The 23,364-nt window shown below is 38.9% G+C and overlaps 1 protein-coding gene across 1 annotated transcript in view; it reads left to right on the top strand.

Moving 5' to 3' along the window:
- Positions 1-19,546, top strand: part of HSD17B12 (hydroxysteroid 17-beta dehydrogenase 12) — a 176,692-nt gene extending 157,146 nt beyond the window's left edge. The window contains exons 8-11 of the mRNA XM_017858123.1: positions 824-905; positions 2,500-2,565; positions 17,673-17,822; positions 18,102-19,546. Coding sequence (XP_017713612.1) covers positions 824-905; positions 2,500-2,565; positions 17,673-17,822; positions 18,102-18,206 — 403 coding nt within the window. The 3' untranslated portion in view covers positions 18,207-19,546. The remainder of the gene's footprint in view (positions 1-823; positions 906-2,499; positions 2,566-17,672; positions 17,823-18,101) is intronic.
- The last annotated feature ends 3,818 nt before the right edge of the window (positions 19,547-23,364 follow it).

The raw sequence follows: 23,364 nt of genomic DNA, 5'->3' as shown, positions 1-23,364 counted from the left end.
ACTGGTATCTTTATAGCATTGCTTTTCTCAAGCTAATTTTCACTTTTTTGTAGAATTAGAAATTCCTGGTAACTTTGATTTTTTAACTTTCAGTAGTCTCTAAAAGTTGCAGTAACAATTGAGCTTTGCCTTTTGGCAAAAGACACAGTTTGATGAACTAGAGAGTAACATAATTTTAGAGTCAACTCTTTGTTGGTGCCCAAGTCTCTACAACCCAGAGAAAGTAGAAGTCGAAAGTAGAAGTAGAATCTACAACCCAGGGAAAGGATATAGCCATTCACTCATTGCCAGAAAGTTTTATTAAGTACCTGTTGGTTATGTGCTCAGTACCGTGTGGAATATTTTGAGGGAAAGTGGGCTATTATATATAGAAGCTTATGGTTTTGTTGGGGAGAGGAGAGAATGTTTATATACATAGAATGATTAAATCTTACAGTAAAGTAGTATGTGTTGATATGCTAAAATAAAGGTGCATGCAGGGAGTATAAGAGATCTGTAAATAAAAATTCTTGGCACTGTGGCTAGAGAAGACCTCAGAGGGTAGAGATCAACTTGAGGAGACTGGAGATCTCATCTGGTCATGCCCTGGATTACTAAGACTGGGAAATGAGCTAATCGTGAAGAAGAGCTATTTTTAGTTGATTGAATTATGTCTCATTTACTGACCGAGCATAGCACATACTGATGAAAGGCAGGGAGAGATGTGTGTTAGAAAAACAGCTACATTATTCTGTTTCAAATAATTATATATCTCAATCTGTAATTCACAAACAACTGCATACTGTGGTTTCACTCCTTTTACATGGTACATTTTCCTTTTTAGATCCAAAGGGGCTATTCTGAACATTTCATCTGGCAGTGGCATGTTCCCCGTCCCACTGTTGACCATCTATTCTGCAACCAAGGTAAACAGTGTTTTCTTAAATCATGTCAATATAGTAATAAGGAGTAATTTTTAATCTGAGAAATTAATGTAGATTTAACTTTCCTGAAGTTCTATTCTTGGCAGTTTTCCAATAGACTGAGAAGAAAAGGAAAATACCCTACTTGAGTTTCAAAAGAACCTGAGTTGGAGACATACTATATACTTACAGTAAACTTACTGTAAACTTACAGATGGGACACCAGGATATCAGATTCACAGATGCTGTTTTTCTCCCCCCAGTACTTTACTGATTTTGAAAGTGATACTTGTGCCTTCCATAGAGAGATGACCTAGGCAGTTAGCTTAGTTAATTAGAACATGATGTTAATGAGTCTAAGATTAGAGATTTGATATATGAATGAGTCCACTTCACACAGCATAGAAGAAATGCATCCAGTCAACGTGTAAATGTACATAGTAGGCACAAGATAGACTGGGCGAGATTGTATTTTGCCACGTTGTCCAGAATTCATACATATTCTTTGTCACCTTTGGGGTGAGACAAGAATTTTCCAGAGCTCTCTGGACAATGTCATAATTTCATACAGTATCACCATTAACCTCTTCACATTACTGCTAGGAAAGTAATTTAGAGTGTGTCTCCTACTGCCTGCAGGTCAATGGCGTCATCTTCAGATACATTGTTGAGGCATCGAATACATCTCTGAAGGGAAAATGATCACTCAGATGTTGAAATTAAGCAGACTTTTAGGGAAAAATAAACAAGAATATGTACAGTAAGAACTTGAAACATTTCAGGGAAGGAAAAAAGCAAAACCTCTGACTTCTTTTTCATGTGAAAAAACAGTCACTACTGTCTTTTGAAAAACTTGGTACCACCTCCCAACCCCTACAATCTACTTTCTGTATCTGGGAACATACTGTAGGCAAGTTTAAAATGAATGCCATGTTTCTTGAAGGGATTCGTGAACTTCAACTTACCTGTTCTACTCCATGGATACAAAACTGTGACTTAATTAGGACCCTTGAAAAGTCACTTGATTCTTTGCATTTCTAGTCTGAGGTTGAGTTCACATTTGAAAAATGGCACATTGTATTTTACAAATAGATTTAAGGTTGTATTATCAGAAGAAGATGGGCTGTCACATTCACCTCTGTATTTCTTGGATCTTGTCATCCCAAAGCATCAAGAGGATGCTTGTTCTGTTCTTTTTAGCAACAACAAAATCCCCATAGAATAGAGTTGAATGGACTTCATGTCATGTTTCTGTTTGAGTGGCAAGTGGAGAGATGAAATGCATCTTTTGTTATATAAGAGAAAAATATTTTTTCTTGGAAAGTAACTTTCTGGGGGGAGAAAAGCATAAAAAGAATCTTTTCCAGTTAAATCAGAATTTGATCTGGATATTATATTTGGTAATATAATACTTCATTTAGTGGCAGATAAAAACCACTTGAGGTTTTGAGGTGTTTTTCTAAGTTCTCTTCTGCATTTGAAATGAAAAAAAGATGAGAAATTAAATGATTCGTTTATTATTTTTGTTTCCATGGCTACAAATCAGGCAGATTGATGTAATGTGTGTGTTTTCTTCTCACTCCCACTCCCCTCCCAGACTTTTGTAGATTTCTTCTCTCAGTGCCTCCATGAGGAGTATAGGAGCAAGGGCATCTTTGTGCAGGTGAGTGGAGTTTTGTTTCACTTAAGTATCCCTGTTTTTGTGTGGTTTCCAACAGCAACTGTTGCTGTCTTGGCAACAACAAAAAAATATCATATTCCTAAGTAACTGAATGTGACATTAGCACACCATTAAAAACATGGCTTCTTTTTCCTTAATGTACTTGTCTCGATTTTTAAAAAATTATCCCTTAGAATTTCCAAGTAGGGATACCTAAAGTGGAACTAAACACAGTATAAATAGCTGAAGCATATTTTTTAGTTCTTAGCGCTTTATTATGAGAGACCAAGACTATCAGCATCTCTCTCTTTTTTAATTGTGGTAAAATAAACATAAAATTTACCATTTTCATCATTTTTAACATGCAGTTCAATGGCATTAAGTCCATTCACATATTGTGCAACCACTGCCACCATCCATCTCCAGAACATTTTTCATCTTCCAAAACTGAAACTCTGTACCCATCAAACATGAACTCCCCATTTCCCCTTCCCTCCGGCCCCTGGCAACCACTGGTTGATTTTCCATCTCTATGAATTTGACTACGCTTATTACCTCATATGGGTGGAATCATACAGTATTTGATCTTTTGTGACTGGATTATATCACTTAGCATGTCTTCAAGGTTCAAGTTCAACACATGTTGAAGTATGTGTCAGAATTTTCTTCCTTTTCAAGGCTGAATAAAATGCCATTGTATATAGACCACATTTTGCTTATCCATTTACCTGTCAACGGGCATCTGGCTTGTTTCCACCTGTTGGGTATTGTAAATAATGCTAATATGAGCATGGGTGTACAAATACCTCTTGCAAACTCTGTTTTCAATTCTTTTTTTTTTTTTTTTTTTTTTTTTGAGACGGAGTCTCGATGTGTCACCTGGGCTGGAGTGCAGTGGCCGGATCTCAGCTCACTGCAAGCTCCGCCTCCCGGGTTTACGCCATTCTCCTGCCTCAGCCTCCCAGTAGCTGGGACTACAGGCGCCCACCACCTCGCCCGGCTAGTTTTTTTTATATTTTTTTAGTAGAGACGGGGTTTCACCATGTTAGCCAGGATGATCTCGATCTCCTGACCTCGTGATCCGCCCGTCTGGGCCTCCCAAAGTGCTGGGATTACAGGCTTGAGCCACCGTGCCCGGCCCTCAATTCTTTTGTATATGTATACAGAAGTGGAATTGCTGGGTCATATGGTAATTGTTTTAAATTTTTTGAAGAATTTTGCCATTTTCCATGTCAGCTGCACCAGTTTACACTTCCACTGGCAGTGTGCAGGGTTCCAGTTTCTCCACGTCTTCACCAACACTTGTTATTTTCTATTTTGTTTGTTTTTTGTAATAGACATCATAACGGATATGAAGTGGTATCTCATTGTGGTTTTGATTTGTTTTTCCCTGATGATTAGTGATATTGAGCATTTTTTCATGAGCTTATTTGGTCATTTGCATATCATCTTTGAAGAAATGTTTATTCCAGTCCTTTGCCTACATTTAATAAAATCATGTTGTTTGGTTTCTTGTCATTGTGTTGTAGGAATGATCTATATATTCTGGATGTTGTCCCCTTATTAGATACACGATTTGCAAAGATTTTCTCCCACTTCATGAGTTGCCATTTTATTTTGACTTTAGTCTGCATAATGCCTTTTTATTCACAAAAGTTTTTAATTTTGATGTAGTCCAGTTTATCTGTTTTTTTCTTTTGTTGCTGGTGCTTTTGGTGTCAAATCCAAGAAATGCTTGCCAAATCCAGTGTCATGAAGCTTTCCCCCTGTTTTCCTGTAAGAGTTTTCTAGTTCTAGTTCTTTGATCCATTTTGAGTTAATTTTTACATACTTTTGAGTTTATTATGTAGCTAGCAGATACAATGCTGTGAAAATACAAAATATGAGAGAAAGCAAATATAGGAGTTTTAGTGGGTGGCAATTTCAAATTAGCCATTCTTCAATTGAAATAAATAATATTTCTGTGCTCAGGCACTTTTTAAAAATGTCTTGGGAGAAGTTGCGATTTGTACCTCTTTCCTGCTCCTGCCCATCAGCTACCCCACCTCTATGCATGTCTGGTGTTTACTGTGGCTTTCGTTCCTGTGAGGCAAGTATTTCACTTTTTGTACCCTGAAGCCCCAAATGATCGATCAAAATAATAATAGTGAATATTTGAGTGGATACTTTTCAGGTACAGTGCTAAACACTTTTATATGTATCATTTCACTGTATCTCATATCAATCTCATATGATGGTGTGATGATGACTATTATTATTTTTGATTGCAGAAATTGGGGCTTAGAGAGGGTAAGCCACTTGCCCATGTTGAACTGGTACTCAAATCTGGGTCTATTTGGCACTAAAGCCTTTGTTCTTAAACACTAGACTACTTGCTGCAGGCCTGTAGGTCAGCATTGAATACTTTCTGGATCCATCTGTGCTCAGGGAGTGATGGAACCAGAAGGTGGTTGCTTGGTTAGTTCCATTTCCTCCTTTATGCCTGTAGACCATCAAGATGGGCCTAAATGTCATGTAGATGTAGCTTCTAAACCTTTTTATTGAATAGATACTGGTGGGAGCTAAATCACCTACTATGAGATAGAATGGTAATGAGAGGAAGCAGGGATGACTGTTTCCTCATCTTCCAAGATCAACTAAGAGCCTGCTTCCTCTAAACCCCGACCTGAGCTTTCATCCTAGGGAACCTTAGATGTCATAGCCACTTGGCGTTATTTCTAACTTGCAGCTTCCCATATGTGTAGGTTTCATTCAGAAGGACATGTTTTCTAGAATCCTGGATTTTATACAAAATTACCGTACTCTCTTTTTCCTCTTTCCTTGACACCAGTTGTTTTAATGTTAGTAACGCCAATGTTCTGTGTAGAATACGTTATATTTTAGTGACAAGGAAACCAGTAAAACATTCGTGAGAAGCTATTACATTCCATGAGAAGGTATTCGTGGGAAGGTATCACATGCCATCCAATGGTATACCATTTTCTTTCTGATGAATCTAATTGTAATCACGCTATTAACTGAATAGTTTGTAAACACCTATTGTGACTAGGCAGGAATCCTAAAAAGGTCCGTTGGTGATTGACCTATAAGCAGAGTGACCAGAAGCTGTAAGAAGCAGGCCTAACCAAAAGCGCCAAAGGGCTGAGAGAAAGATTTCCAGGGCAGGCAAACTGTGGCCCAAGCCTTAAGAGAGGGACAGGGGCCATAGGGCTCAGGTGCAAATGGGGCTGGGAGAAGATATGGTGAGTAGAACTGGAGAGGAGTTGGGGAAGGGATGCCAACAGAGGAGCCAGTCATGGGCATTTCAGAGAGCAGAGCATGTACTAGACACTGGGATGTCAACTCTGGCCTGAATGTGGGAGAGGACGATGGAGTGGCAAGAAAGGAGATGGCCTTGTGGAGTTCAAATTTAATCCTAAACCCTATGGGCTGCCACTGGAGGACTAGGAAGGAAAGCAACATTATCTGATTTGTATTTTAATAAGATCACCCAGGAAACATGTGTGGGCTGGAGTACAAGGCAGAATCAGCTGATAAATACTCCTAGTCCAAAAAATTTGTGGGCATAAAACACCACCAAAGAAAAGCCAATCATTTTTAACTCTGAGCTTCGTTTAGACTACTTTTTTTTTTTGCCCCTTTGATCAGAATTAATAAGAGATTCTCTTTCTATTCTACTTCAGCATTCTGATGTATTCACACAGAATGATGACTGTGCCTTCCCTCACAAACATTTGAGTCTTTATTTTTTCATCAAATTAATTCAGAGTTTAAACCTTGAATGAATTCATATGACAAAACACAATGATGGCTGAAATGACAGTTTATAATTCATTATTAGAGAAAAACAAAAGTTTATCAAAATAAAATATTTCAGAAGACAAATGCTAATGTGTTTTTACAGTAGCTTCTAGTCCCACCAGATTACTAGGTGGGAAATCTGGAGAAAAGATCTTTGAGGGAAACAAGTTGTGAGAATGTGAGAGGAGACAGTCTTGCTGGTGGCACTTGTTGTTTGTGGTAAACGGGAGACCTGCCTTTTCCATGGCATCACAGAAAACTCTGGTTGTGTATGTAATTTCAGCCTGTTTATCAGAATGACTTCTAGACTAATGCTATGTGGCTATGTTTCCGTTTTTTTTTCTAATCCTTGCAAAGAACGCTATCTTTTTAGGTCTACCTCCATGTGAATGTACATCGGATTGCTCTTTTGGGGAAGAAAGAGGGTATATTGTTCAAATTCTAGCTTGTTTCATATTACTTCTTAATAGTTTTCTTTTGCATTTCTCTCCCCATCTTTCCTTCAACTTCTTAACTTCTTTCCCATAATTTTATAAGATCATTTAAAATTGCCTTCAAGAATTCAGATTTGCCATTATATAATCATTTCCTGGAAATGCAAAAACACAATAACAACAACAAGTGATGTAAATGCCCTGGAGGTGAATGATGGGCCTGAGAGACTATTTGATTTTGAACAGAGGATGAGAAGCACATTCTCAAGGAAAGCTTATATCATAAGTGTAGTCTGTTGATGAGGACTGTTTGTTCTCATTACCTTATAATTAAAGTCCAGTAAAAAAAAAGACACTTGTGTCTTTCAAAAGATAAAATTATTATAAGCAATTTGACTGGCTAGGTAGTGGGCCCTAGCCCTGGGCTGCTTCTGTCTACCCTGTACTGACTACCAGTTAATACTGAGCAAGCAGGAAGTAGCTAAGACTAAGACTAAATCCTAAAACTATACCTCTTGAACTCTTATTCTGCAAAATTTTCATAAGCCTTCTGGTTTAAAAAAATTATTTGGAAATAATTTCAAATCTACAGAAAAGTTACAAGAATAAAAATAGTACAGACAAAACTCTGATACCCTTTGCTTAGATTTACTTACTGTTAACATTTTACCACATTTGTTTTATCGTTGGAGAGTAAGTGCAAACATTATGGTCCTCCAATTCTAAACTCTTGAGTGTGTACTTCTGAAAAATAAGGAGTTGTTTGTTTGTTTGTTGTTTGAAGACAGGTTCTCACTCTGTCACCCAGGCTGGAGTGTAGTGGAGCTATCACGGCTCACTAGAGCCTTGACCTCCCAGGCTTAACTGATCCTCCCACCTCAGCCTCCCGAGTGGCTAGGACCCCAGGCACATGCCACCAAGCCTAGCATTTTTCGTTGACACAGGGTCTCGCTTTGTCACCCAGGCTGGTCTCAAACTCCTGAGCTCAAGTGATTCTCCTGCCTTGGCTTCCCAAAGTGCTGAGATTACAGGTGTGAGCTACCACACCCAACCAGAATAAGGATATCCTCGTATATAACCACAATACCCCTATCAACTCAGATTTAACAGTGATACAATAATTTTATCTAATGTATTATTTGTGCCCAATTTCTGGTCTTATAATATTCTTCATCCTGTCCTCTTCCTCCAGTAAATGCAATCTACGATCAGGTGTTATATTTAGTTGTCCTGTCTCTTTTGTTTCCTTTAACCTGGGATATATCTAAAACCTTTGTTTTATGACAGTGACTTTTTTAAGAGTACAGTATTCCTCCTTTTTAATTATACATTCCTCATTTGGGGTTTCTTTGATGCTTCCTTAGAGAAACCCAAAAGTGAGATTCGGGTTATGCTTTCCCGGCCAAAATATCACATATGTATGTGATGTTGTGTCCTCAGGGTCTCACGTGGGGAGACACACAAGATCCATCTGCTCTTCATTGGTGGCGATGTTTCTGACCCCCCACTCCAGGTGCTACCCAACTCCTCTGCCATATAATTACCATTAGTTCCCTTGCACTAAGAAGCAATCTGTGGGGAGACCTAAAACCGTGCAGATATTTTGGCCCTTATCAAAATTTCCCCTAGATATAGCATCAGTGATGTTTCTTCACAAACCTGCCTCATAAAGAGATTTTTGATGCTAAAGAATCCCTGAAGCCCTGCCTGGATATTTCATCATTTCAAGATGAAAAGTCACAGCTAAAGCATGGTCACAGTGTCCTCAGTCCAGGCTGTGGTTTTATGAAAACTGCATTGGTCATCAGTGTGCCTAGAGGCAGAGAAGAAAGGACACTGAGCTTGGAGTCGGTGGACCAAGGTTTGAGTTCTGCCTTCAACGCCCAGTGATCATCTGACCTACAGAAAGTTGCTTCATTACTTTACACCTTAATCTCCCCTTCTGGCAAGTAGGATAAATGATATGAGATAAAAACACGCCAAGCTGGGAAATGATATATAAGGGTGAAGAAGAGAGGAAAGAGACTTATATTTATTGGGTATCTGCAATATGCCCATGTTTTTACCTCCTTTGTTTTCTCATTTTACACAGATATTAACCTAGTCCCATTTTACAAATAGGAAACAAGATCAACAGGAGTCCTGTGCTGGGCGCGATGGCTCACATGTGTAATCCCAGCACTTTGGGAGGCCGAGGCAGGTGGATCACTTGAAGTCAGGAGTTCAAGGCCAGCCTGGCCAACATGACGAAACCCATCTCTCCTAAAAAAAAAAAAAAATTAGCCAGGTGTGGTGGTGCGTGCCTATAAACCCAGCTACTCTAGGGGGCTGAGGTGCAAAAATTGCTTTAACCTGGGAGGCAGAGGTTGCTGTGAGCCGAGATCGCACCCCTGCACTCTAGCCTGGGCAACAGAACAAGAGTTTGTCTCAAAAAAATGAAAATAAAGAGGAGTCTTGAAACTTGCTTAAGGTCAGTTTAGTTTATCAAACAGCTCGTGCCTGCTTTTACCAGGTCGTTGGCTAGACATCTAGGAAACAAAGGTAAATAAGACCCAGTCCCTGTCCTGAAGGCACACACAGAGAAAAAACAGATATTTAAACACATACCCACAGTAAGTCCAAAACTAGAGGTATATATCATGTTCCACATGTCTTCAGTCAGGAAATATTTAGAAAGCACCGAATAATCTGGCAAAAGACAGAGCCTCTGCTGTGGTTGAATTTACATTTATCAGGAGGGAGACAGACATTAAACAAATCCACGAATAAGACAATTGTATAGAGTGATATGTTCTCGAAAAGAAACTAAAAAAGAGTGATATGTTCAAAAACATGGGGAAGTGTAGAGAATGTACCGATCTTGGTGTGAGTAACTCCATCTGCAAAGAGGTGTTGCTCTGCGCCATGCAGTTTCCTTCCTTTGACCTGGGAGGCCGGGTCTCTGGAAATGCTCTTAACAAGGAGGTCATCTGCCAAGGGACACCATCCCTTGAGGTTTTCTTTACCAGAAGAAAGGTGGGGATGCAGATAGAGACCATCTAAACCCAGAGAACTTTCAGCTGCCCTGAAAATGAAGTGGACTTTTTCATTCTTAAAAGGAGATTACAAAAGAATACTCCATTTGCATTTGAACTTATTGTCCTGAAGAAATCCACTAGGGGCTATAAACTGTGGCTCACACCTGTAATCCCAGCATTTTGGGAGGCCAAGGCAGAAGGGTCGCTTGAACCCAGGAGTTTAAGACCAGCCTGGGTACCATAGTGAGACACTGTCTCTACAAAAAGTAGAAAAAAATTAGCCGGGCATGGTGGTGCATGCCTGTGGTCCCAGCCATTCAGAAAGCTGAGACTGGAGGATCACTTGAGCCCAGGAGGTTGAAGGTGAGCTGTGATGGTGTCACTGCACTCCAGCCCAGGTGATAGGTGGCAGAGCAAGACCCTGTCTCATCAAAAAAAAAGGAGAGAGACAAAAAAGAAATCCTCTGGGCTCCATTCCCTTGTTACTACCTTCCAGTGCCTTTGTCTTGGTGATGAGAGTTGGTGGTTTAGTTAATTCAGGTAAAATGTAGTTTTAATCAGAATAGACTAGATTTGCGTTAATCCATGAAATTCAGAAAACAAATAGGACAAATTGAGATGAGCGAAAACAAAATTTAAGAATTTTTTAATGAAAGAAGATATTCCTCCTTTGTATTTTTGTTACAGTATTTTATTGCTTAGAGTATTCTTATAGTTCTATTGGGCTTCAAATAACTAGAAAGCTAAATATTGAGAAATGGCTACCGGGATTACAAATGTAAGTCTCCATCCTTTCTTCCTGTTAATTGCCAATGACTATGAAAGGAGTTAATAGAGTGTATCTTTTGTGCATATGGAGTCTACATAGGGAGAGTTATAAAGCAATACAAAGATTCTCACTGGAAATGTTCATGTATGGCCAACTACACCAGTTTTGAAGAATGACTTAAGAATAGTAAAATTAGTCCTGTTGGGATCATTGAACTCAGATCCCTTCCAATCAGCTGAATCTTGATTTTTTTCAGTGATAATGTCCTTTTTTCTTGGCCGTTTACAACAGTGTTGTACCACAAGACCTATAAGCTTAAGGGGTCCCTCCAAACCATTACATGTGTGTCCAGGAGAACTAATATTCAGTTGGTTACCTCAACAGTCAGATATTCTCCATGGAAAGTGGCATTCTTATATGTCTTATTCGATATAAAAAGTCAGCCAAGTTCTTCTTTCCAAATTCATTCTAAAAATATAGATATTGGAAAACTTAGAAAATAATTGCTAATACATAACTAGAGTTCAAATCCCACACTCTCTAACTGATAATATTTTATTTAATTCTCATGATAGTATAATAAGGAAGATTCTATAGCCTCTAATTACAGAGGAAGAAACTAAGGCTCAGTCATTGAGTGTTTTGCTCAAGATCACACAACTAGTAAGTGGTCAAGCTGGAATTTGAATCCAAGTTGGTCTGATTTTAACCAATGCTGATTTTTTTTTTCCTGTTACCCTACCACCTCTGTTTTCACATCCCAAACTTAATCCTTTAGGAAATCCTTGCAGCATACCCACAATTTGACTACTTCTCATGACCTCCACTGCTACCACTCTATCTGAGCCACCATCATAGCTTGTCCTGGACATTTTGCAGTATCTTACTATCTGGTCTTCCTACACCCATTGTGGTTTAACAGCCCCTACAGTCTACTTATAGCAGCCAGAGTGATCTCTTTAAAATAAAATCCATCTGGGCACAGTGGCTCACACCTGTCATCCCAACACTTTGGGAGGCTGAGACGTATGGATTGCTTGGGCTCACTGAATTCAAGACCAGTCTGGGCAACATGGTGAAACCCTGTCTCTACAAAAAATACAAACATTAGCCAGGCATGGTGGTGTGTGCCTGTGGTCCTTGCTACTTGGGAGGCTGAGGTGGGACGATGGCTTGAGCCCAGGAGGTGGAGGTTGCAGTGAGCCGAGATCGCACCACTGCACTCCAGCCTGGGTGATGGAGTGAGACTGTCTCAGAAAAAAGAAAAAAAAAATCCAGTTACTTCACTGCTATGCTAAAAATTCTCCCATGGCTTCTCATCTCTTTCACAATAAAACCGTGAGTTCTTATGACCCTCAATGTTCTGATTTCAAACTTCCACGTTATCATGTCCCCTCCCTGCCTTCCTACTTCCGTGGCCTCCTTGCGGTTCTGGAAATACCTTGAGGACACCTTCACTTCAGGGCCTTGCACTTGTTCCTTCAGTCTCAAAGGCTCTTCACCCAGATATCCTTTTGGTCAACTCTGTCTCTTTGTTCAGATCTTTGGTTATAAGTCACTACATCAAAGGGGCCTTTCTTGAGAACCCATGTGCAGGCTCAGCCTCTATTAGCTCTTTTACCTAGGTATTTTTTTCATCTTCCTTTTTTATCATCGCCTGCCAATACTGTACATCTTATTATTATTATTATTATTATTATTATTTGTTTGTGGTCTATATCCCCCTACTGAAATGTAAGCTCTGTAAGATGAGGGACTCTGTTTTTATTCACAATGAATTGTATTCATTAAGTTCCCATTGCCTAAAACATTGTTCTAGTAGGTGCTCAGGAAATAGTTTAGTGTTAAGAGAATGCCTTTTGTGAGATTACACTGTTTTTCTTTTTGTTCCTTGAATGTTAACATACAAATTCCGTATCTTTGGAGGTAGGTTATTTACAAGATTATCAGCCAACATTTATCAAGGATCTTTGTGTAGAGCACCATATTTTGAACTCCTTCATTTTGGATTTTGATGCTAAGATTTATATGTATTGTTATTACAGGGCCTTTTTTCATTGCTGTGTAACCAGGGATCTCTGCACCATCAGAACGATTCCTTTTTCCTAGAATTTCTAGAAAGTCTAAGGGTTTCTGCCAAGTAGATAATCAAGGGCCTTTATGTGGAAAGGCTAATTTCATGCTCTGCAAGTAAAGCAATACATACTCCAAAACTAGAATATAGGTGTATAATTATTTAGGTTTTTGTATACCAGATCCTGAAATAGTAGATGAATACACAGATTTCAGGAAAAGAAGTTTTCCTAATATTCTTCTTAGGAGCCCCAGCTTCTGCCTTAAGAGTGTGTGCTGGCTACACGGTTGAATTTAATGCTCAGTAAAGGCAGATGTGACACCATGTCTGAAATCTCATACTGTGCAAATACATTAGACCCTGGTGTCTTCTGGGTCTACATTTTCCCAAGTCATTGTCTTGTGATATTCTGGTCATTTTTCCATTGAAAAGCATGTTTAGTACACAGATGATGGCACCTGAAAGATGCCCTACCATGTTAAGTTCCAAGGTTCAATCCCTGATTTTTGAATATCTGCCATGCAGTTTCAGGCATCTTTCTTTCCACTACTCCAAGGCCATAAGCATTCCTCTTCTGAATCAAGCACCCCTGAAGTGTACTATGAAGTCCAGTTATCTAAGCAAGCTTCTCCAGTGGGTGAGAAAAAGATACCAAGTTGTCGGGCCTGGGTGTGGTGGTTCACGCCTGTAATCCCAGCACTTTGGGAGGCCGAGGCAGGCGGATCACCTGAAGCCAGGAGTTCAAGACCAGCCTGACCAACATGGAGAAACCCCGTCTCTACTAAAGATACAAAATTAACTGGGTGTGGTGGCAGGCCCCTGTAATCCCAGCTACTTGGGAGACTGAGGCAGGGGAATTGCTTGAACCAGGGAGGTGGAGGTTTCAGTGAACCGAGATGGCGCCATTGCACTCCAGCCTGGGTGACAGAGCGAGACTCCGTCTCAAAGTGAGAAAAAGATACCAAGTTGTCGGGCCTGGGTGTGGTGGTTCACGCCTGTAATCCCAGCACTTTGGGAGGCCGAGGCAGGCGGATCACCTGAAGCCAGGAGTTCAAGACCAGCCTGACCAACATGGAGAAATCCCGTCTCTACTAAAGATACAAAATTAACTGGGTGTGGTGGCAGGCCCCTGTAATCCCAGCTACTTAGGAGACTGAGGCAGGGGAATTGCTTGAACCAGGGAGGTGGAGGTTTCAGTGAACCGAGATGGCCCCATTGCACCCCAGCCGGGGGGAAAGAGGGGACCCCATCCAAAAAAAAAAAAAAAAACAAAAAAACAAAAAACAAAACAAAAAAAAAAAAAACAAGTTGTCCAAGTTGTCTCCAGTGATTTTATTTTTTTTATTTTTATTTTTTTAAATAGGCTAAGCAAGGAAGCACCAACAGCTTTGCTTTATGGCCTAATTAATTATTTGCCATTTGGGAATTCTAAATCTGAAGACCAGGGTACTTGCCCACATCTGCAGCTCTCAAGGTCAGGTTGTTTCTGAGCTGGCAGTATTTGTAATGGGAACTTGTTGAGCTTGAGCAACTTGAAAAATTTGTTCTGCCCACAGTTTCCTATAAAAGTATGAGTATCTTCTTGACCTGTTTCCCATAATGTTTTCCTGAGTAAGCAGGATAAATCAATTAATTATCACTTGTTGGGGTTTTTTCTTTCTTTCTTTTTCTTTTTTTCTTTTTTTTGAGACGGAGTCTCGCTCTGTCGCCCAAGCTAGAGTGCAGTGGCATGATCTCCGCTCACTGCCAGCTCCGCCTCCCAGGTTCACGCCATTCTCCTGCCTCAGCCTCCTGAGTGGCTGGGACTACAGGCGCCCACCACCACGCTCGGCTAATTTTTTGTATTTTTAGTAGAGACGGGGTTTCACCGTGTTAGTCAGGTTGGTCTCCTGACCTCATGATCCGTCCGCCTCGGTCTCCCAAAGTGCTGCGATTACAGGCGTGAGACGCCACGCCCAGCCACTTTTTGGGCTTTATTTAACATTTTAAGGGTGTACCTAGATGGCTTTTTGATATCTAAGATATTTCTTTACTTTCACATAACTTGGAATATTTATTTTTAAATCATTGGCAAGTAGCAATAAGTATGCCTGTTTAGATGGGTGGTCTTATATATGCTTCAGAATTTCTAAAATTTTGGCTCGAATGTTCATATTATCAACTTCTTGGTGTAATTAATTTTCTGGATCATAGCAGTAGTGGAAAGAGACCCCAGTGCTCTTCTTCAGTGCTGTCCATAATGAAGTGTCTTTTGCCAACTCATTCAATAGATATTAATTGTGTCCCTGCTCTGTATCAAGTACTGTTCTAAAGCATTAAAAATATAGTGGTGAATATGACCAAGTCTTCATGGAGTTTGTGTTCTAGAAATGGATACAGCTTGGTGAATGGATTCAGTTTTCTGTACCGTTTTGCCTCCCTCCTGCTACTCTTCACACATTTCCAGCATTTGAACCATCCTGAGCTATGCAGTTCCCTGAAAAACATCATGCTCTTCTGTGGCTCTGTGTCTTGGCTCCTGCTGTTCCCTTATTTGTTTACAATCAGGCAAATTCTTGCACTTCATTTAAGACTTAGCTCAAATGCTGTTTCATCTTTGAACCCTCCACTAGGCCATAACTGTTAACTGCCTTGATTTTAAACCATTGTGGAAATAAGTATCCTTTCTAGAAAAGAATTTACAATTTCTTAGCTGGAAAAACATAACCCAGCTTGGAATTCCTGAGTATGCTTCTCTCGTCCCCACCCCTTGATCTGGGGGTTCTCTAGACTCTCTCTGTGGTTTAGCTGCATGAAGAGTTAACTTGTGGCACCACCAAGTGGTTCCGTCAGGCAGTGCAACTTAGTTCTCCTACAAGATCAAAGTAGTCCAATTTATACCATGTACCTATGAAGGGAGGGAAGAAGATGGCAGAAAGGATGGAAGAAAGGAACAAAGAATTATAATGCAATTGAGAAGTGTAATGATTAGACCATCTCTACCTCTAGAAGCTTAAAATCTTACAATACCTTTAGCAGGCTTGCGATCTATATTTGGGATTTTTAAAAAAATCTTCACTATTTTGTGACCTTTAAACCTAACACATAGAAATGAGAAATGGTTTGCTTATGTTCCTTCATTATGTGAGACCAGAGTATTTGCATATGCTCTTTTTTTCCTTATTACTCAGCTTTGCTCTGGGGAATAACCTTTTCTTTACTGACCCATTGTGAGATCCTCATTGAACTCTGCATTTCCTACTCGGTCTGAGTCTGAGATCTCACCATAGTGTGTGCTCTCATAGACTATATCCTTGTGGCAAAATGGTTCTTAAAAGATTTGACAAAAAAAATTTTTTTTTGCTAAGTGAGGGATAAATGTATAGTGATAATCCCAATCAACAAATTCTCAGAAATCAAAAGTTACCTAATCAAAGTTGGCTCAAATATTGAAGTACTTCAGTGAAATTAGTTTACTTAGTATGAGTTCATGCCTGCAGGGACAGGGAAACAGAAAGTTGGAGAGTGACAGCACTCCATCTGGGGTTGTTGGTTCTAATGGGGAGGCTGAGGTTTCATCTAACCTGTCAAGGAGAGTGGGTTGCATTCCTTGACTTACACTTTGGAGTAGGAAAAATGCAAAGCACACACATACACAAAAACCCAGAGACATGAGACCACTCCTTCTAGGTCTCAGCATGAAGGAAATCCATAGAATGAAACAGATCTCAATTTGATTGAACTTTTAAGATTTTGACCACCATGTGTTAGAACCATTCCTTTTCTTTAATAGAAGTGTCATTGGGCCAGGTGTGGTAGCTCACACCTGTCATCCCAACACTTGGGGAGGCTGAGGTGGGAGGATCACATGAGCCCAGAAGTTTGAGACCAGCCTGGGCAACATGTTGAAACTTTTTCTCTACAAACAAATTTAAAATTAGCTGGGCATGGAGGTGCACGCCCGTGGTCCCAGCTACTCAGAAGGCTGAGACCGGAGGATCACTTGAGCCCAAGAGGTCAAGGCTGCAGTGAGCTATGATCGTGTCACCACACTCCAGCCTAAGCAATAAGCAAAACCCTGCCCCCCCCCCAAAAAAAAGAAAGAAAGAAAAGAAAAGAAAAGAAAAAAAGAAGTATCATTGCAATGATACTTCACACATGTGAGATAAACAATACATTCACCCTTTGTTGAACTACCATGCCCAGGTTATTTCAAACTATGGAAGGACCTCTTGTATCATGACTCAGGACTTGTTATAACAGGGTTTCCTTACACTCTGTGTTGAATCACATCCAAAATGCAGAAAGCATAAGCAATAAAGAACCTAACATTATTGAAGTTCCTCTAAAGGTCATGTCCAGATTTGTCACCCCACACCCATCCAGTCAGGTGTCTTTTAGTTACTCAAACGGTTTCCATATTGTTAGACTGTGTTCCCTCTAAAAAAGAAGAAAAAGGGAGGTGGTTCTGTCTTTTATATCAATAAAATTCTTCGTAAAACTCAGAAGTAGAATGGTGAGAAACTAGGGAAGAAAAGTAGTAACGCAAGGCTGAGAAAATAAGATGTCTGTTTTAGAAGGATCAAAGCTGATAGAACAAACTTAATTAGCCATGAATTATAGAGAAAGTTGGTATTATCCCGTTAGGAGAATAAAGTATCAAACATCTCCTACTTGGTGGTTCTGTCTCAATGTTCAGTTTACTAAGTGGAAAAAATATCCTATCCTGAATCTGTGCTATCTAGATTATTTAATGCTTTCCTTTCTAAAGGTTCAAAAAGGTAGATTTCTGCTTATTTTTAATACTTTCTCTGGTCTCAAACTCTGTTTTACTGAGAGATTGGTTTGTTACAATTTGTTTTATGGTATCATATGTTCTATCAAGTTGGCTTTAGATAGCCACTTCTCTTTTCTTCTCTCTCTGTAAAGATACAGATGTTTCTGCCACTAAGAGCAGTCAAGCACCACTGTACATTCTGAGTTTGTGGCCTGACTAATCAATAGCATGTTTTCTGGGGTGGGTGTTACCTTTCTAGAGTGTCCTGCCGTACTTCGTAGCTACAAAACTGGCTAAAATCCGAAAGCCAACTTTGGATAAACCCACTCCAGAGACGTTTGTGAAGTCTGCAATTAAAACAGTCGGCCTGCAATCCCGAACCAATGGATACCTGATCCATGTTCTTATGGTAGGTAGATTGTTTGAGTCACAAATCAGTACTTTCTGGCTTGGGGTTTCTTTCCCATTGAGTTACAGGATAGTATGTAATAGATTAGCATATATACATTGTCCAGCCATAGTAACAAGACATCTATGTCCTGTTATGATTATAATGGTTGTATACCCAAGAACTTTACAATCTACCTCTAAATAAAAACAACACTATAATAAAATGTTAAATCATATGCTTCAGTTTAGCCCAAATTGTAGGCTATAATTACATATCTCTTGCATTCTGTTTCCCTAGGGATGGATAATCTCAAACCTGCCTTCTTGGATTTATTTGAAAATAGTCATGAGTATGAACAAGGCTACACGGGCTCACTATCTGAAGAAAGCCAAGAAGAACTAAGCATTGATAACTGCGTTGTAACTTGGCCAGATGCTCCAGCATATGCACGTTCACTGCAAGACACCCTACTGATTTTGAAAATCTGAAGTTGTCATTTCAATAGTTATTAACATGACTAAATATTATCTTAACTAAGAGGAAAACAAGTTGCTTTTAGGGGTTTCTGACATACATTCTGGATACTACCAGAGGTAATTTTGAAGTTTAATATAAATGCTCATATCAAATGAATATAGAACTAATATTGTTGAGAACAGCTAATAGGAAGGAATACTATTATAGCAAATCACAGACTCAAACATAAAACTCGGCAGTTTTATCTGCTTCAAAATGCCATTGATCATTATTCCTGTATTTTCTCTGAAGCTGATTATAAAAACCAATGTCCAGCTACTCTTTTGTGTTTGACACTTTGAAGAAATGGAGATTGATGTGATTTGTTTATAAGCAGACACACTGCAATTTACAAAGATCTCTTTAAGGTTTTATAAAATTATCTTCCAGTTTGTACATTTATACGGAATTGTTCTTTATCAAGGGTAGCTAATGACGTGAAAGTAATTGTGAGATATGGAGTTATTTCGGACACATGAAACCCACCAAACTACGCTTTCTTATAACGCATATTTCTTCTCAGTTTAAATGTATGTAAATATCAAAGCTATATGGTATGATTTATAAAGATAAATGGGCCAAAGTGCACATTGAGACTGGCACCCATCTATGTACCACTGAAACCCTGACCCAGAAAAGTGGCTTGGACACCCAGTCTTGTTTCTGCATTGAACCAATATTGATCACACATGTGACACAGGCTAGTCCTATAAAAGTAATGACTTCATAAAAATGGCATTATAATTTTTAAATTGATACTCTGTAGGTAGGTGCTAATATAATTAGTTTTAATAAAACATGCTGTAACCAACAAAAATACATTTATTTGGTGATTGAAATTAAGGCCATATTTACAATGACTTAATATAAGGCTGACTTTTATCCTGCTTCATAACTTGTATGGGGAACTCACCAAGAAAGAATTCAATACTGTGAAATATGCAGCAAGAAGATTGGCCTTTACCTAGGCTGTGGTTCCTAAGCTCTGAGTTTTAAGCACCTGTAGATTTGTATTAAAAAAAGAAAAAATGGGGCCTTAGTTTCTGGCTTTTAATTTTGCCAGCTAAAGACATAAAACAAAAACAAACAAACAGAAACAAATAACCATCTGCTATCAGCATCATTATGTAAAAGAAAATATATTTTAGCCCCTAAAATTAGGCAGAATGTAATCTCAGAATAAAGATTGTCATTTAAATTGAATAAACATAGCTTTATGAAAAACACATTGTTTGCCCTTTTTTCCTCTCATTTTATTGTAGAAATGGTGACACCACAATGATGTGGGCAGTATTGTATCTGCTTTCACACGTTGGTTGGTTGGTTGGTTGGTTGGTGCGTTGGTTTTGGTGTAGTAGTTGGTAGTGGTGGTAGATAGAGGAGGGATTCGTTTGCAAGTATATAAAATACTTTTTCTTTTATCCCAGTTAGAAAACACTTGTAGGCTAAGCACAATGGCTTACACCTGTAAACTCAATGCTTTGGGTGGCCAAGGCAGGAGGATTGCTTGAGCCCAGGAGTTCAAGCCCAGCCCGGGCAATATAGCAAGCTCTTGTCTCTACAAAAAAAAATTACAACATAAAAAATTAGCCAGGTGTGGTGGCATGCACCTGTAGTCCCAGCTACTTGGAAGGCTGAGGCAGGAGGATTGCCTGAGCCCAGGGATTAGAAGCTACAGTGACTATGGTTGGACTACTGTACTCCAGTCTGATTGACACAGTAAGACCCTCTTAAAATAAAGAAAAGAGTTATAATTCTGGCTGGAAAATCCCTTAACAATTTCAAAACTTCTGAGCTGTGGCTTTGATTGCTTCAACTTGGCAAGCACCCACTTGTATTTGACATTCAAGGGTGAAGATGATGACGTAAAATGTATTTTCTAGGCACACGAAAAGAAAATTATGTTAAAAGAGAAAACAGTATACTCCAAACCTTCAAAATAGTGAAGTAAAAATTTTAAACTTAATTTTATGTTGACTTGATTTTATGTTCTAATGCATACTAGGTAAGATTTGAACACAGACGGTCCAGGCGCAGTGGCTCACGCCTGTAATCCCAGCACTTTGGGAGGCTGAGGCCGGCCGATCATGAGGTCAGGAGTTTAAGACCAGCCTGGCCAACATGGTGAAACCCTGCCTTTAAAAAATACAAAACTTAGCTGGGCACAGTGGTGCGCACCTGTAGTCCCAGCTACTCAGGAGGCTGAGGCAGGAGAATCCCTTGAACCCAGGAAGCAGAGGTTGCAGTGAGCCGAGATTGTGCCACTGTACTTCAGCCTAGGCGACAGAGTGAGACACCATCTAAAAAAAAAAAAAAAAAAAAGATTTGAACACAGAAAGACTAGAGTAGACAAGAATCACTTCTCCATTCTTGGTTATATTTCATTATCTTTATACACTACTGAAATCAGTTTGTTTCAAGTATTTTACCTGGGATTCTTGCATCTATATGAAATTGGGCTGCAGCCTGCCTTTCTTACACTTTTTTGGTCAGTTTATGGTGTCAAGATTATAACTTCATTAAATGAATTGGAAAGTGTTGCCTATTTTCCTGTTCTCCATAAGAATTTGTAAAAGATTGGAATGATCTGTTTGTTAAAAGTTTGTAAAGCTGTCTGGCCTAGTATTTATGGGTGGGAAGACTTTAACCACTGTAATTAGACTATTCAGGAATTCTATTTTTTACTTGAGTAAATTTTGAAAAGAAAAACTAAGCATTTACCCATTTTACAATTTATTAGCATAAAGTAGCTTAAGGAATTTTCTTATTTCTAAACCTCTCCTGGATATGCATACTTCCTTTTCTGATACCATTTGTATCTTCTCACTTTCTTTTCCTTGGCCATTTTACCAGAAGTTTGTCTATTTTATTTTTTTAAAGAACCAACCTTAGCATTGTTCATTCTTTCTTTTATGTTCTGCTTTCTGGTGGTTTGTTCTGTTGTTTTTCTTGTTCCATAAATTGGACAATTAACTCATTCATGTTCAAGGTTTTTTCGATTTTTAGTAAGTATCTGAGTTTATTTGAATTATATCCTTTGCTTCACCCCATGATTGAGTGTATGCGTGTATACAAACATGTATATTCACATTTTTATTGATTTTCCATTTATATCTTTACATTATGATTTATTTGACCTGTTAATTATTTTAAAGTATTTTTAAATGCACAGACTTAAGAGTCTTATAAATGTATTTCTTTTCAAAAAAATTTTGTATTGTTAATATTACTGTCAATAAGACAATTTTATATTTTGTGAATCCTGATAAAATGTGCTGAAGACACAACATTAATTATGTGATATTCCTGCCAAAAATGCATAACATGAACATAGTAGAGAGAAATATCTGAAAAAGCTAAAATGAGGAATATCCTACCAAATTACCAGCCTATATTGTCGATAATTTCAGGAGACTAAAGGGACCTGACAAGTACCTGCAGCACATGTTTCTGGACTGGATCCTGGTCAAGAAAGCATTTTCTAAACTTTTGTTCTTTCGGACATTTTTGAGACAATAGGCAAAATTTGAGTAAGGTCTGTAAATTATTAATAGCATTATATCAGTGTGACTTCCTGATTTTGATAATAACATCATGGTTACTTGAAAAAGTCCTTGATTTTTAGGAAATAGACACTGGAGCATTTAGGGTTAACAATATTGTATATGCAACTGAATCACAAAACGTTTTGGAAAAATTATAGAGAGAAAATGGTGGAGTAAATGGGGTAAGATGTTAACCTTTGGAAAATCTAAGTGGAGGTATATGAATACTTTGTACTGTTTTGCAGATTTACTGTAAATCTGGAATCATTTCAGAATAGAAAATTTAAAAATAGCTTTTGTTGTTGGTTCTAAATAATTGCATGTGGTCAAAGAACATGCGAGTATGATAAAGCTTGGGCAAATTATTATAACCTTTCTCTGCCTCAGCTCTGCCATCTGAAAATGGAAATAATGTCATATATTGTTTGAGAGGAAGTTAAGACATTTAGTGTACTGAGAACTCATCCAGGCACAAGTATATAAATATATGTTGCTGTAGGCTGAATAATGGCCCCCAAGACATCAGGTCCTAATCCATGAACCCTATATTACCTTAGATGGAAATGAGGTCTTTGCAGATGTAATTAAATTGGAGATCTTGAGAGGGGGACATTTTCTTGAATTATCTAGGTAGGTCCTAAATGCAATCACAAGTGTCTTTAACCAGAGGCAGGGAGAGTGCAGACAGAAGAGGAGAAGGCAATGTGATCCTGAAGGCAAGAGATTGGAGTGATGCAGCCACAAACCAAGGAATATCAGTAGCCAAAAAAAAAAAAAAAAGGAATGATCAAGGAACAGATTCTCTCCTAGAAATTCTGGAGGATGAAGCATCCCACCAACAATTTGATTTTGGTGCAGTAATACTCATTTTGGACTTCTGGCCTCCAGGGAACTGTGAGAATAAATTTCTGTTGTTTTAAACCACTGAGTTTGTGATAATTTGTTCCAGCAGCCCGAGGAAACACAAATGTAAATTGTATGACCTACTAGAGGTTTTGTTTGTTTAGTGTCAGGGTCTCCCTCTGTTGCCCAGGCTGGAGTGTGGTGGCGTGACCATGGCTCACTGCAGCCTCGAACTCCTGGGTTCTTGCAAGTGATCCTCCCTCTTCAACCTCTTGAGTAGCTAGGACTATAGGCACTGGCTTTTTAATTTTTATTTTTAAAGATGGTGGTCTCAGTATGCTGCCCAGTCTGGTCTTGAACACCTGGCCTCCTGGAATCCTGCCTCAGCCTCCCAAGTAGCTAAGATTCCAGGCATGAGTCACCCCACCTAGCTAGAAATTTTTTTATGTCCAGGTATGGCCACTTTTTTTATTGTTTGTTTTCTTTCTTCCTTCCTTCCTTCCTTCCTTCCTTCCTTTCTTTCTTTCTTTCTTTCTTTCTTTCTTTCTTTCTTTCTTTCCTTCTTTCTTTCTTTCTTTCTTTCTTTCTTTCTTTCTTTCTTTCCTTTCTTTCCTTCTTTCTTTCTTTCTTTCTTTCTTTTTTTTTTTTTTTTTTTT

This window comes from Rhinopithecus bieti, unplaced genomic scaffold (genome assembly GCF_001698545.2).
Source record: "Rhinopithecus bieti isolate Rb0 unplaced genomic scaffold, ASM169854v2 scaffold_46101, whole genome shotgun sequence".
NCBI classification, from domain to species: domain Eukaryota; kingdom Metazoa; phylum Chordata; class Mammalia; order Primates; family Cercopithecidae; genus Rhinopithecus; species Rhinopithecus bieti.
The sequence above is the reverse complement of the archived record's forward strand: the minus strand, read 5'-3'. Positions and strand labels throughout refer to the sequence as shown.